This window comes from Hydra vulgaris, chromosome 12 (assembly GCF_038396675.1).
Source record: "Hydra vulgaris chromosome 12, alternate assembly HydraT2T_AEP".
NCBI classification, from domain to species: Eukaryota; Metazoa; Cnidaria; class Hydrozoa; order Anthoathecata; family Hydridae; genus Hydra; species Hydra vulgaris.
In genome coordinates, this window is record NC_088931.1 from 81,534,581 (window position 1) to 81,549,926 (window position 15,346).

A 15,346-nucleotide genomic window follows, 5' to 3' on the forward strand; every position below is an offset into this window, starting at 1 on the left:
TTTTGTACACTTTAAAACGTTATTTATGAAATAAATAACGTTTTAAAGTACACTTTAAAGTGTAATTGTTTTTACTAAATTCAGGCAAATTTTTGCGGAAAATACGTTCTTTTGGACTATGATGTGGGAGATTTTTAACTCAAATTTACCAGCGTGTATGGCAGGAATGTTGTCTGAACCACAAGCCATAGAAGAGTTTAGTTAAGATATGACTTTAGCAACGGAAACTGGAGTGATTTGAATGTCTAACAATGGGTTAATCTGTTCAATTGGAATGGAAGAAAGAGAATGGCAATATAATTCAGTAGTCGAATTTGAAGAAAAGTTCTTTGCAAATAGTTCTGCCTTATCCTCCGGAGCAGTAAGAAGATCAGTCCCATGAATAAGAGCTGGAACGTTAGATCTACCCTTGTTAATGACGCTGTTGAAGATCCAAAAGTCTCTGAAGTCTAACTTCTGAGATAAGATGCGATATTTAGTAAACTAAGAATAATGGAGCTTAGCATTAGACAACACCTTTTTACATCGTATTGGTGTAGAGTGACGTTTTTCAAAAAGCAAATAAAAACAATGACTTTATAGTTACTTTTAAACTAAAGCTCATCTATTGTTTTAGGGCTTACTGGGGATTACCAAAAAAACCTAGCTTACTAGGAGTTACCAAAAAAATATAACTCTGTACCTAATGCAAACTAACCCTGTACCTAATGCTGAGGTTGCCGAAAAAATATAACCCTGTACCTAATGCAGATATAAAGAAAAAAGTAACTTAAAAACCCGTTTTTTTTCTTCATGTTACTCACATCCTTAAGGCTGAAAACTCTGAAACACAAACCTTGATGAACAAGGTTGCTGCGCGGAGAAGCAAGTTGAGCGCCTTACTACCAGGGACGTGGTGGGGATCAAACTCGGAATTTCTTGCTTATGAAGTGAGTCCTACCTTTTTAAAATGTTTTTATTTTGTAAAAGGATCAGCAAAACACACACACACACAAACACACACACATGTATACATACATATATAAAGTTTTTTTCCTAAAGTTTTCAAATCTAAATTCCATGGAGATGTTGTAATGTCATTTTAGTCGTTAAAAGTTAATATATCGTTAAATAATAACGTGTTGACCTTTTATGTTAAATAATTATATGATGTAAAAGGTTATCATCAATAAATACCGACAATCTTTAACGTAAATTAACGTAAACAACGATAACCTTTATTAAATTTTGCTCAAAACGAGAAAGAGCAAGTGTAAGAAAAAACGAGAAAGAGCAAGTGTAAGAAAAAACGAGTAAGAGCAAGTGTAGGTATTAACGTTACTACTTACTACTATTATACTTTTGCTCTATTGCAACTACTATCAATGTGACACACAATTACAGTTATATTGAGAGTCTTTTTGCATTTACCTTTTACATGCGAATTTTATAACTTTTACATAGCAATCTTGGTATTAACAATTGTGAGGTAATTTATTTACCTATAACTGTTTTTAATCAATTTAAACAATAAATTCGTTGTTCAAATATTAAACGACTAATTTAAAAAAAAATTGACAAAAAGAAAAACTTTTATTACCGAAATTGTTGTAAAAAATATTTTATTTGATTATTAAACATGGTGCATAAATATACAGTTTCGTTGATTAACAAAATAATGTATGAATGTGATATAACAATAATTTACACATTATGATTTTTGCATTGAAAAAAATGAAATATATTAAGCTAAACGAACAAAAAACATTTTTGATAAAAATATTGTACATAGATAAAGTTATATTTAAAAAATTTTTTATTTTCTAATCACGTCAATATTTGATTGCACTATTTTAACAGTTACACGCCAATTTTGTAGACCTGATTCTTATCAAACTCAAGTTCTGGAGAATAAACTACTTCTTTTTGTTCATTTTGTAATTTACCTAGTAACTCGTATGAATGTAGACTGGGTCGAGGTATACGAGCTAAATCAGTAATAAAATCAAAATAGAAATCATCTTTTTTAGTTGTGCTTCCAACTAAATATGTTAACAACAATTTGTACTTACATCTCTTGCCAATTTCTAAAAAATTAGAAAAATAAATAATTAATTTATAAAAAATGACAATATTACAAATATATATATATATATATATATATATATATATATATATATATATATATATATATATATATATATATACATATATATATATGTATATATATATATATATGTATATATATATATATACATATATATATATATATATATATATACATATATATATGTATATATATATATATATATATATATGTATATATATATATATATATATATATATATATATATATATATATATATATATATATATGTATACATATATATATGTATATCGCAGTTACAAAGATTTAAAGTTCAATACAACTCGGCATTACTCTTTTCATCCTTCTTTAATTAAAGTTTAAACATTTAACTAAACATTGAGATATAATGTCTAAGATAATTACTAACGGTTTGTATAATATAGGAACCGTTAATGATTATGTAAAGAGATTTGTTGAAATGATTAAATAATTTAATAATTGTCCAAAATGGAACTGTTGAGTAATTAAAGTATTTAACCTGATTTAAATAAACATGTCGTCGGTAAAAAGTCATTACCACGTTTCACAAAAAAAAAATGCGATTTTAGCGTTCTAATGTTTTTGAACTGTAATTTACAATAAACACCCTGTAAATCAAATACCAATAGAAATGCATTTTTTTTTTTGTTGCATGACGCAAAACCTGCAAAATAATTGATGGAGGTCAAGTTATTATATCTCAATGTTTAATTAAATTTAAATTAACTAAATATTTAAATTTTAATTAAAAAATGGTAAAAGTAGTAATGCCAAGTTGTATTGAATTTTAAATTTTTGTAATTGCAAATTTTCAGTAATAGACGTTTATGTTTTTGTATCTCCTGAAAACCTCTATTTTTCAATATACGTGGTAATGACTTTTTTTGTCTCAGAAATTGTCTAATATCTAAGGAAATTGTAGTGTTTCAATCGTTAATGATCGCCCAAACAGAATATCATTCTGTTTGGACGATCATTATATTCCAACATACATTAATTCCACAAGAAAAAATTCTTGAGTGAATGTATATGAAACCCAAAGCGCAAAACTAAAGCATAAACTTCTTTTTATAGGCACCTTGAGCCTTAAAAAGGTCAGGCGAACTTTTTTGTAATTTGATTAAGTTTTTTGTTAAGAGCCATTTATAAAATATTTTCTGGTATAAACGCAAAATAATATATGAACCTAAACTTTTTTGCAATTTTTGATATCTTTACCTGGTCTATGAATTAATTTAAATGATCCAAATACATTCAGGTTTTCACAAATTTTGAAATGTTAACAAACTTATTAATCTTATATTATTGTATGTATATTTAAGTTGGTGTCTCAGATAGCAAAATACTTAGCAGGACCATAGAATTTGTATCCTTTGAAGCTATTAAATAAGGACTTGATTATAATAAGACTTAAGAGCAACTGTAAATGGGTTCAGGAGGAGGATTTATAAAGATTTGTGTCAGTGTTTTTCATACCATGAGCTTTCAAATATCAGTATCTAGTTGCTAGCATTCAAAAAGCAATCGTGGCAAATCGCAATATTAAAGAAAACTACAACACAAATTTTTTTTTTTTAAAAAAGGTTTTTTAGAAAAGACATGCCACAAAAAGGGTCCGAAAGGGATTTGTTGATGTCAGGAAAACCCTCTCCATGAAACTATTTAAGAAAAATTACTTAACTTTGATAGGATTTCCTTCAATCTTAATGGTAGGTTATTTAACTTAAAACACATTATTTCATTTGACATATATATTTGATTAATGTAAAAAGAACATTTATAGAAAAAGTGTCAAGAACATAAAGAAACCTTGGTAGCTATAAACATTTCAAAAAATTACATTAAATGAAAAAAGGATTGATTCTGATATTAATATCTATAATAATTACAGATCAACAGTACTTTATTTTTAAGAATAATGTGGCAAAGATGAAAGAGATGAAACGCCAAGATAATGTTATTTACTAAATGTTTATATAAATAGCAGGTATAAATAATTAAATAATACATAATAGTTGGTGAAAGAGTTTTCTAATGTAAAAGGTTTAATAGGTTTAAAATTGGATTTATAAGTATATTGTAATATTAATAATATAATAAGAATATATTATACTAAATTATGATGTTATGATAATATATTACACTAAATTCCTCTTTTAGTTTGGAATTCTAAAACAGGTTTACAATAATCAAAATTATTTTATGTCTTTATATTTCTTAAATTCTATTTAATTTAGTCTTATTTAACGTTAATCCGGATGTTGTAATTCAACATCCTCCACTATCATCTTTCTCTCATCTCCACTTCTCACCTCCACTCTCATCTTTCTATGGGTGGTCTAAATGTGTTAGGAAATTTACTTTTAGAAGTTTAAAAAAACTTTTGACCTAATGTCTAAATGCCTAATGTTCCACAAATTGTATTTGATACATAGACATCAAGACTTACAAAATTCATCATTTGAAGATAGTTGAGTTATAACCTGTGCATTTGATGTGAATCATTTAAAGAAATAAATAACTGTGATTAGGATCTGGTTGGAATTGAACTAACTTCAAGCCTATGTTGGAGAAAGTAGACTTGTTGGAGCAGGATGTCTCACTTAAGTTCATTCCAATAGTGTTTAAAAGATTTTAGAGAAATTGCACATTCTTGCTTTGGATATAAAAATTTTCTTTTTTTTTAACATCTTCGCTTCCAACAAGGCTGCAAGCAACCACTATTAGTGTTGGAAGTTACTGGAAGAGAAAAGAAGAAGAATATAGAGCAAGATAACGATTAACAGACGACAAAAGATTGCAAATTATATGAATCAGGAAAGCAAGATGAAGGAAGCGAATTCCAAAGAACTGATGTTCGAGGAAAAAAACTAGAGAAATAAGAGTTATTGGAGTACTTCGGAACTCACTTAGGAACTTAGCCACAGAAAAAGGATGAGACTTAATTGAATGAACTTACAAATTGAATGTACTTGCCATATTTCTAGATAAAAAATCATACAAATGTATAATTAGTGTTGTTACGAATTTTAAATAACATGTTTTTCTAAAATTGACTAAAATTGACAAATATATTTTTGAACACAACTAAAGGTTAATTTAGCATAAATATGGGACTAAATTTTTTTCCTGATATAAATTGTAATAAAAATAATAAGGTAACTTAAATTCGCTTTTTATTTTTCAAAATCATATCATTTAAATATTAATGGAGCAAAACAATATGAAAGCAGGTATTTAGTTAATTTTAAAATTCTTGCTAAATATCAAAATAGATGACTCTTAGACTTTTAAGTTTCCCAATTTAATTTTGCCCCAGGGATCTGAGCCAGCTTGGGACAACACGGTATAAAGTTTATTATCTCAGAATATTATCAAATAGTTGGTCCTGGCGTCGGTTTTAGGTATAGTTTTTCAACATTTTCTTTTATTTAAGAAAAAAAATTAAAAATGATTCGAAATACAAAAGATTACTAATGTTACAAACAGTTCAGTTCCAGGCTACTTATATAAGTTCAGGCTACTTATATAAGTTTTACGGTGTCAAAAAATTTCATATTTAAAGTTTATTGTACTGATGTATCTATGCTAGTAAATGAAGCATGTATATTCAAAAAATTTGATTTTTTTAAGTTTTGTTATACCCCAGTGGGCACGGAACCTAAAAAAGACGTCTTTTGAACGTTCAAAAGACGTTCAAAACGTTCAAGAGACGTTTAAGAGACAACTTTTTTACGTACCGTCCTCACTGGGGATTCGTTGGTATTGATGGAGGACAAGGATATTTTAATCAAGGAACCGGTAGTACACCGGGGTCTATAAAGTGATTGTATTAAAACTTTTATCAGCCATGGCTATAATGATAGTGAAATAAATAGACTCAACTGTGCCAATCATTTACAATTAGGTGGATGAGAGTTTAAACTGAACCCAGGATATTCCTCTCAAAAGATAGTTGTCTATACTGACACTAAAGAAACAGATGCATCTTATTTATTACTCCTGTACGTTTTGTGAAAGGAGTTGCCCTTTTTCAAATAAATCATTGTAAAAGCTTTTTACCGTAGTTTTTAAAAGCGTTTAAATTTGAGTCACCAATTATGCATTTTAATTTCTTTCTTGTGTATTTTTTCATACAATATTGGTAATTAAATACGGCTTAAAAGTATTTATTTTACAAGATTCCTTATTAATGACAAATAGTTTATAAAAAATTAAAAGAATTTTAACAAAAGTTGTTAACATGTTTGATTTTATTTTATAATTTCAAATGTTGTGCGTTCATTTTAGTATTTTCGTTCTTTTTAGCATTTCATTTAGTATTATTCTGTTTAGTATTATTTTAAGTAGTAAAAGTATAGAGCTAAAAATGTAGAACCAAATTTCTTTTAAAAGGAATTTCTTTTAAGCATAAAAAAACAGTATTTTTTTTAAGATTGGACGACAATTTTAGCTTTTGAGTAAAATTGTTGACAATTTTACATAAAGCGTAAAATTGTCGTCCAATTTTAAAAATTAAATTATAAATTAAAAATTAATATCTTGTATAATATTATTCATTCAAAAAAGTAAAAAAATATGTACTTACTGCAGATTTTTGCATCATTTTTCTATTAAACTCATTCACGAATAATAAGATTCTGAGATAAATACATATTTTCCTTATTCTCTTCACTTGAAAATTTTAATCTTTCAATTCTTTTTTTACTTGGGCGGTTTCATAATAAAAATTTATATAAAAGTTCTTTTATTTTAGCTTGACAGGTCTTTTTAAATTTTCTATCTTATCTATATAGTTTAAGAGTTTTACGATTATTAACCTTTATTTTAAATGTTTCTTGGTTTTCAGTTTTGTGTTCCCGTTCAATTTGAACATTTTTTATTCATAGGCTCTCCTCATACAGTTTACGAACTTTATTCTCTACTTTCTCTACTTTCTACTAGTGTTTTTTTTTTTATTTGTTGGTTGATTAGTAAGCTATTTCGTGAAGGGTCCACTATTTCTTTTAACTTATTTTTCATTTTATTTACAATCATTTTATGTATTACTTCACTGCTTAATTTTTTATCTTAGCTTTTAATATTTCCGATTTCTATTATTAGAAGTATCTAAAGAACTTGTGACACTAACAATTTTTGTTAAGTTATATATTATGTCCGCTTCAAGTTTTATCAAATCTTCCGGCAATAATTTTTATATTAGCAGTTGCAATCGTTGCAAAACGTATTTTTTATTCCTCTTTTTCAACTTATGCGTTTTTCTATTATTGTCTTTTTCCTTTTGCTATTGTAAATTAATGATTTGTATAACACCTTTTAATAAAATCCAATTTTTTTTGTTTTGGTAATTATAATTTAATTTTTCGGTTAACTTTTTATATCTTATGCAAGAAAATAAAACACTCCTGATCACTAACTTATGTTTACGTATTTAATATATATATATATATATATATATATATATATATATATATATATATATATATATATATATATATATATATATATATATATATATAAATTACTGTTACCAGGAATTAGGAATATTTATAATAATATTGATAATGAAATGTATTTGCAACTCGAAGTTTTATGCGTTTCTACAATCATCAGAAATATAAATTTTTCAACAAGGTTTTATGTGGATCATATAAATTTTTTGAAGTAATTTGAATTTAATTGGACTGTTAATTAAGTAATTGAAATTTACATAAATATGTTAAAAAATTTTAATTTAGAAATGAGGTAAAATAAGTATGATTAAATAAATAATTAAAATAAAAACTTTTTATATTTGTAGATAAAAAATTTTATTAGTGAATTTTTATTAGTGAAAACACTCACTAATAAAACTAGTTAATGAGGTTTGTAGCAAGTTATATAATTTTTTAGTAAATACTTGTAATCGTAACAGATCGTTTATTTAGTATTTTTTCCGGTTTCGAGTAAGAAATAAAGAAATAGTTGCAAGATTTTCGTTTAGACAAAGGTGGCAATATATATATATATATATATATATATATATATATATATATATATATATATATATATATATATATATATATATATATATATATATATATATATATATATATATATATATGTATATATATATATATGTATATATATATATATTTATATATATATATATATATATATATATATATATATATATATATATATATATATATATATATATATATATATATATATATATATATATATATATATATATATATATATATATATATATATATGTACAGATATATATAATATAACTATTCAAAAAAATTTGATTTGTATTGTCGGCAAACACGGTTAAAATTTTGTTTTTCTAATGCTTTTACATTTTTTAAAAAGACTATTGTGCCACAAATTGACCTTTGAGGAATTCCTCACAAAATATTTGTTTCATTGGAATCTTTGCATATTATACCACATATTGCTTTTTATAAGTTAGAAATTCTATTTTTTTTTCATAAAAGAAAACCTATCAACTGTATCAATAGTTTTTGATTGGTCAATTAATATTCCTTTACGAAGCTGTTATTGTTAAAACCATTAGTTACCTGACCTATTAAATGAGGTATGACGTCGAGAGTGTAACTTATTTTACATCTAAAAACCTTCCTATGTTATTATGGGTTTTAACTAGATTAAAATGTTTTAAAATGTTGTACATTCACTTTACAAAGAAAATAAAATAAAGATGACATCAAAATAAAATATTTCTCACCGTACAAGGGTCCGCCTGATACACACACTGGGCGTGGCAAAGCCAACAAATCGGGACAATATGGATCTATGCATCTTACTCGCTGAATTTTACAAACCATTGTAGCTGGGCAATTGAAAAGCTGCACAAATAAAAAATGAAACATAAAAAATAAAAATAATAATTTTAACAACAACAAAGTTTATTTAAAAAAAACCCACATATATTTTAAAATTGATATAATATTTAAAAAATAAACCTGGCAAGGATGAGGTTCGCGTTCAGCTTCAGTGCAAACTTGTGCTCCACAATGATTTACACAGCATTTTTTATCGCCGCTACATTCCTGATCATCTAAACACTCATTTGCATAGCATGAAGGATACTCGTCTCCTGGTAAGGTTATGCTTAGTCCAAAGAAATTTAACCGAGTATCTTTAACTACAAAGTTATTAACTGGACTTGGGCAAATACCTGTTCGCGATAAAAGCCCTAAAATGTAAATATGAAAGTTACTTTACACTGCTAAAAATTGATCTGTAATATAAAAATATTGAGCTTTATATATAATATAGTATATCAAAGGTCTTCACAATACTTTTTGGATTGAAATTTAATCACTTTGCCCTCTAAGTTTTATCAGATAAGTTACTTTAATAATTGATTTCAATATTTAAAGCCTGTAATTTTATTAATTGCTCAGATGATTTTGGCTTTTTTGTAAATGCCATTACATGGTAATCTGTAACGGTGAAGTATGGTGACATATAACGGTAATCAACGGTTATTTATAACAAAGGTGTATGGTACGCTGAAAAATAGATAGTGACATCCAATAGTTATAAATGGTAACCGGTTACGGTTGTGTATGGTGATCCGTAACAGTGCTGAATTTCTGACTTTATAAAGTTTCTGATAGTATATAAAAAAAGGCATTTTAAAATAGCTTTATTTTATATATCACTGTTAAGAATATAAATTACTAACCATTTATATCACTGTTGAAACTGTAAATTACTGACCATTTTGCCTAACATCAGTTACTTATTCATATATTAGTTACCATGCTAAATTTAAAAAAAATATATTGAAAAGGGAGAAAGAATGACTCTTCTATTTAATAACAAGTTGATCGCTGATCATCAACGTATCAAAAATAAACCTTGTGCAAGTTTACACGAAAGTATGAATGATATAACAAAAACGTCGAGAAATATTGGATTGATGTTTAAATATAAATAAAAAGAGAAATATTGGATTGATGCTATGTTTTTATATTTTGCTGAAGACTTTTAAGTGTTCCCTAACAAAGTTTACAAACTTGAAAAATACAAAGGATAGGAGAAATTAAAAATCAATTATAGAGCTATAACATGTGTTGTTATTTTTCAACAAGGATCTGTTATTTCTAACTTAAAATTAATATTATAATTGCTCACTGATAACGCAAAGCTACTTGTTAGAATTAATAAAAATAGTGTGGTATACAATACAAATAAATTGCAATTAAATACAAAATTACTGAGTTAACATCAAAACGGCAAATGACTGTTCACAAAGATAAAAACAAAAAAATGCATATTGGCCGCTGCAATCCCCAAAAAAGTTTATATAAGCGTAAGCAAAAAATCCTATAAACTAAGTATAACTTGTGGCATCCAAATTTTAAATGGTTTAAAAAAATTTAGGTTTGATAAAATACATTGACATACAGAAACGTTATGTTCACTTGCAAGAAGGAAGCGCAGAAACTATTTTGTTAGAAAAATGATCAAACTGTAATCAAAGACAAAGTTTCTCTACCAACAAAATTGAGAACAAAAGCAACTCAAAACCAGATTAAGAACTCAATTTAGAATTTATGATTTTTAAGCAAAGCTAGAATTACATGTTACATGACAGTTAAAATATTATCAAAGAATACAATTCAAGCAAAGAATTTTATAAAAGATCTCTTGGAAAACGATTGTTAGAAACAAAATGACTGAACTAACAATTGACGTAAAGAGTAACCATAACATCATAGTTGTTAATAAAAAAATAACAAACCTCTTTTTCTTCTTTGGTGAATGTTAATTGATGCTAAAAATAAAAACAACTTTCAAAATAATAAAATTTTTGGTGACGCTTAAAAAGATTAAAAGTTTAAAATAAACTTTTTATGTTAAACATTTAAAAAAAAGTAAAATTGAATATATATAATACCAATAATATATATATATATATATATATATATATATATATATATATATATATATATATATATATATATATATATATATATATATATGTTTATATATATATATATATATATATATATATATATATATATATATATATATATATATACATATGTATATATAACATATATTTAAATGCGTTTATTAGTTATATAAGAGTTTGAGGTAAATTAAAAAGATAAAAAAAAATACATGTGACACACATTTTCTGTTACTTTACAATTAAAGATGGACGTAAATTTGAGGAACCTCTCTTGAAGTGAGTCTTAAAAGTGCAACTTGCTATGTTTTTCAATAATAGGGTAAGAAGGAGCAAGATGACAAACGTTTTGTAAATTCTTTTGCAAAACTGACAGTCGTAGAACAACGTTTTGTTATCATATATTAGTATTTTAGAAACTATTAACTACTTTAAGTTTCCCATTATAAACTTTCTCTAAAAAAATTATTCACCATCTCTAAAAAAGTTCCACCGTGGGTACCACCCATTAGCAATAACCCAAACCATAATAATTTTTCAAGCATTTTTGATATATTTACTTTTCTATTTAATAAGTTATTTTTTTACATTTTTGTTTTTTTATTATTTTGTGTTTAAAACATTTTTTTTTATAAATTTGTGTTTAAAACTTTTAAAATCATTTTAAACTTATTTATTTTATTATTTAATTTTTACACGCTTTACAAGTTTACAATTATCGTGAATTCGGCAATATTGTATCGATTTTAAATTTACCCTTTTTTATACGAATAATAATTGATTATAAGTTATAATTGAAAAACATAAACTTTTTCAGTTATCATTTTAAAATATCTCGAAAAAATTTTAACTATTATTTCTATCCTCAATAAATACAATAAATAAATACAATAGCTTTTACGTCTTTTTAAATCTTAAGTTTTTTATAAAATATATATATTTTTGAAGTTCGATTTTATTACCTGTCTCAATAAAAACTGCTTCAAATAACAATAGTAAAGCGAAACACACGTTAGCACAAATTTTTCTTGCCGCAACATTCATGATTGAATGTTCAGCATATTTAGAGTCAAATTATGCTGACCAAACTATTTAAAGTAAACCTTTTAAGATCGTTTTCGTTTCAATAGATAATTTTTCATCAATAAATATTTTTACATTTGCACAACATATATACTACAAAATAAATAAGTTCTGCAAAACTTGCATTCATTGTAATAATGCTTCCCTCGTGTACCTTACATTAGGTATAAAAATAATCGTGAATTGGGTATTAATCACTGAATTTTCACTAATGACCGATTTTTAGTTAACAAAAAAAGAAAGCAAAAGTAAATTTTTTTGTTGTAAAAAAGTTCAAGTGAAACAGAGAAAATTAAACTCACAATAAAATTTAAAAAAATACGCCATTACATAATTTAACCTACTAATTAAATAACTTTTAAGTAACCTTGTGATTTAAGTGTTAATTCACACGATGATTGAATTTCTAACACAAAAATTAAATTTTTTATGAACGTTGATCAAGAGGGTTTTGCATAGGGTAAACTAATAAAACCAACATCTGCACTTTTAGTCGCAAAAATGTTGCAGAGCGCACAGATCGGCAAAATTGCTGCCAGAGAAAGAAAGAGAGAGAGAGAGAGAGAGAGAGAGAGAGAGAGAGAGAGAGAGAGAGAGAGAGAGAGACAGATGTGTGGATGGAGGCAGGCGGGGCGAGGGGGATTGGACCAACTAAATTTGTCTATAGTTTATATAATTTGTCTATAGTTTTTTTATCAGCGTATCTTTTATGGGAAATTTTATATTCAACAACTTTAAAGAATGTAAATTTAGGTAACATGTTTAAGTTTTTTAATAAGTGTGTCGGCTAATTCAATTAGTTTATATATAAAAACTAAACATTTGTATTAATTTTTTAAGTAAAATGCTATCCAAAATTAAAAAATTAACATTTTTATAAAATAAAACTGTATTATTTTTCAATTAATTTTTTTTTTCCAAGTATTTTGAATTTTTGAGTTCTTAAATTTTCTCATAACTAACTATTGTTTATTATTTGGTAATTATTCTCATGACTTCCTTTACTTATTTTAAAAATATTTCCAATAGCTTTAACATGCAAGTGCAAATTGCTAGCGTCAATTAAACCCTGTAGTTTTATAGCCCTTTTCTAATAAAGTAGTTTAATGACACGTGCCCTTAAACTACCTTATTGGCCTTTTAACAATGAATGACGGCTATATCCGTTGATAATAAAATGATACTTATATGTGAATGACGGATATAGCCGTCGTTGCGTATACTTTATTTTGAAGACTTGTATTTTAGGCTGATTTTAATGAATTTGTTCAATTTTTTTTTTGTAAATGATCTAAAATTAATTCTACTTTACGGTCTCTATTTTGTGTCAATTTTTTCTCGCAATACATTAATTTCTCATTTAAAGTAAAAAATCAACTGAAAAATTGCGCAAATAAAACAAGTTTTCTACTAGGAAAAAGCCTCTACGGAAAAAGTGTTCCACTGTTAAAGGTTTAAAGAAGACTTTACTTTAACTTTACCTTATTAGAGACTTTACCTTATTAGAGACTTTACCTTACTAGAGAACTTTACCTTATTAGAGAACTTTACCTTATTAGAGACTTTACCTTATTAGAGAACTTTACCAAAAAAAAACAACCTCGAAAATCATTAAAAATAAATAATAATAATTTGTGCATTTTTCGTATTAACTACCATCACCGTCATCACTAACTCTATAAAAAAACTTTTATTGGTAGAATATATTGTAAATCAGTTTGAATTTCAAAACTGTTGAAATTTAATTTAATTTTTTATTTTTATGGCCATTACAAACAAAAAACCTGAATCAAATAATGGAAAAATTTTTTAATCATTAGTAAATAAAACAAAAAGCAATTTGGCAAAAAAAAAATTCTTTTATAAGTAAAGAACTAAGTGTCAAAACGTAAAAACAAATCCATAATTAAAGTCTTTTTCCCGCCTTTTAAAATGCAAACTGCGGAGACACGCTTATAGTCAAAACTATATCTTTTTTTACGCCTATACAAGTTATATAGACATAAAAAAAGAAACTGTTAATACCTCCAATCATAAAAAAAGCAAAGTATACAGTGAGCTGAAGCCATAAACATATGACTGTTGTAAATCAGGAAAAAGTATGCTAACAAGTTTTGAATAAAATATACAAATACGTCCATAGTTAACTTATAACCAAGTTTTATGAATCTTTTAAATATTCTTTTTGAGGAGTCAACTTGACATCTAGCTTAACTTAAATCTTATTGAAAAAGTTATCCTTCGTCAAAAAGAAGACCCAAAAAAATGTCATTACATTGTGTTTTATATCCTGTAAAACAAGCGAAAGGGAAAGATTTTTTATTAGTAATAGAGGCAATTAAACTTAGAAATGAAAGGATAAAACAGGTATAAAGTTTTTGACAGGTCTTAAAGCAATGTTGGCAAATAATTGCTCAGATAAACTTTGCAATTAAGTTACATTAAAGAATATTAAAACTTTTTTTATATCAAAGATGCTCTTTCATCAATTTGGCATTGAAAAGTTGCAGAAAAGAAACCAAAATTGCAGATGGGCAAGATAAAATATTTCATTTAAAAGGAAGTATTTAGTATGACATAACGGTAGGTCCTTAAACACCTGTTGACTTTTTTACAAGTGGTTTATGAACCTCTATTCGACAAAAGCAGAATTAAATTCATAGATTTTTTAGAGCATAGTTTTAAGTTAGCAGTCGGATCCATTTATATTGTAAAATATTCCAACAAAACAATTATAAATTAATCTTCAATCATTGAAAATATTGTGGTAATTTGTTGACTAGCAAAAAAAAATTTCAAGTAATAAAATCTTCTTAAAGGTTCTCAAAACCCTATTGATAATTGTTGTTCGACAGTTACAAGCCATAAGCCATTAATCTGCAAAATTTATCCTTCTTCTTTTAATATATCATGCTGAGATAATTTATTAGTTAAACAGGATAATGATATTTTTATTCTTCTATTTTTTTTTGCTTCTACAACTTTTAATACTTTTAGACCCTTTTTCAATATAAAATGATTATATATTCTAGAGGCAACATACTTTTAACTAATAAATGACAACACTTTACTACTCACACTAACCACTTTACTAGCCACTCTACCCACTTTACTTACAAATTATTTTAAACTTAATCCAGCTGAAATAGTATTAGATTTTTTGGGGTCGTCCTACAAATTTATGACATCCTTCAAATGTCATATGAACGTGACCACTAGGC

General features: G+C 25.8%; 1 protein-coding gene across 1 annotated transcript; it reads right to left on the bottom strand.

Moving 5' to 3' along the window:
- Positions 1 to 1,592: 1,592 nt before the first annotated feature.
- Positions 1,593 to 12,276, bottom strand: LOC100202550 (uncharacterized). The gene is made up of 6 exons (XM_065814647.1): positions 12,005 to 12,276; positions 10,872 to 10,904; positions 9,082 to 9,314; positions 8,844 to 8,964; positions 2,052 to 2,066; positions 1,593 to 1,967 (listed from the first exon to the last, which is right to left on the bottom strand). The coding sequence occupies exons 1-6, from the start codon at positions 12,084 to 12,086 to the stop codon at positions 1,840 to 1,842; spliced, it is 612 nt and encodes a 203-aa protein (XP_065670719.1). The 5' UTR covers positions 12,087 to 12,276; the 3' UTR covers positions 1,593 to 1,839.
- Positions 12,277 to 15,346: the final 3,070 nt, after the last annotated feature.

Excerpts from the sequence above, each read along its gene's own strand:
- LOC100202550 (XM_065814647.1), bottom strand. The coding sequence starts at position 12,086 with ATGAATGTTGCGGCAAGAAAAATTTGTGCTAACGTGTGTTTCGCTTTA. Across the intron at positions 9,315-10,871 it reads TCACCAAAGAAGAAAAAGAG|GGCTTTTATCGCGAACAGGT; the intron begins GTTTGTTATTTT and ends TTTACATTTTAG. Across the intron at positions 8,965-9,081 it reads GCGAACCTCATCCTTGCCAG|CTTTTCAATTGCCCAGCTAC; the intron begins GTTTATTTTTTA and ends TTATTTGTGCAG.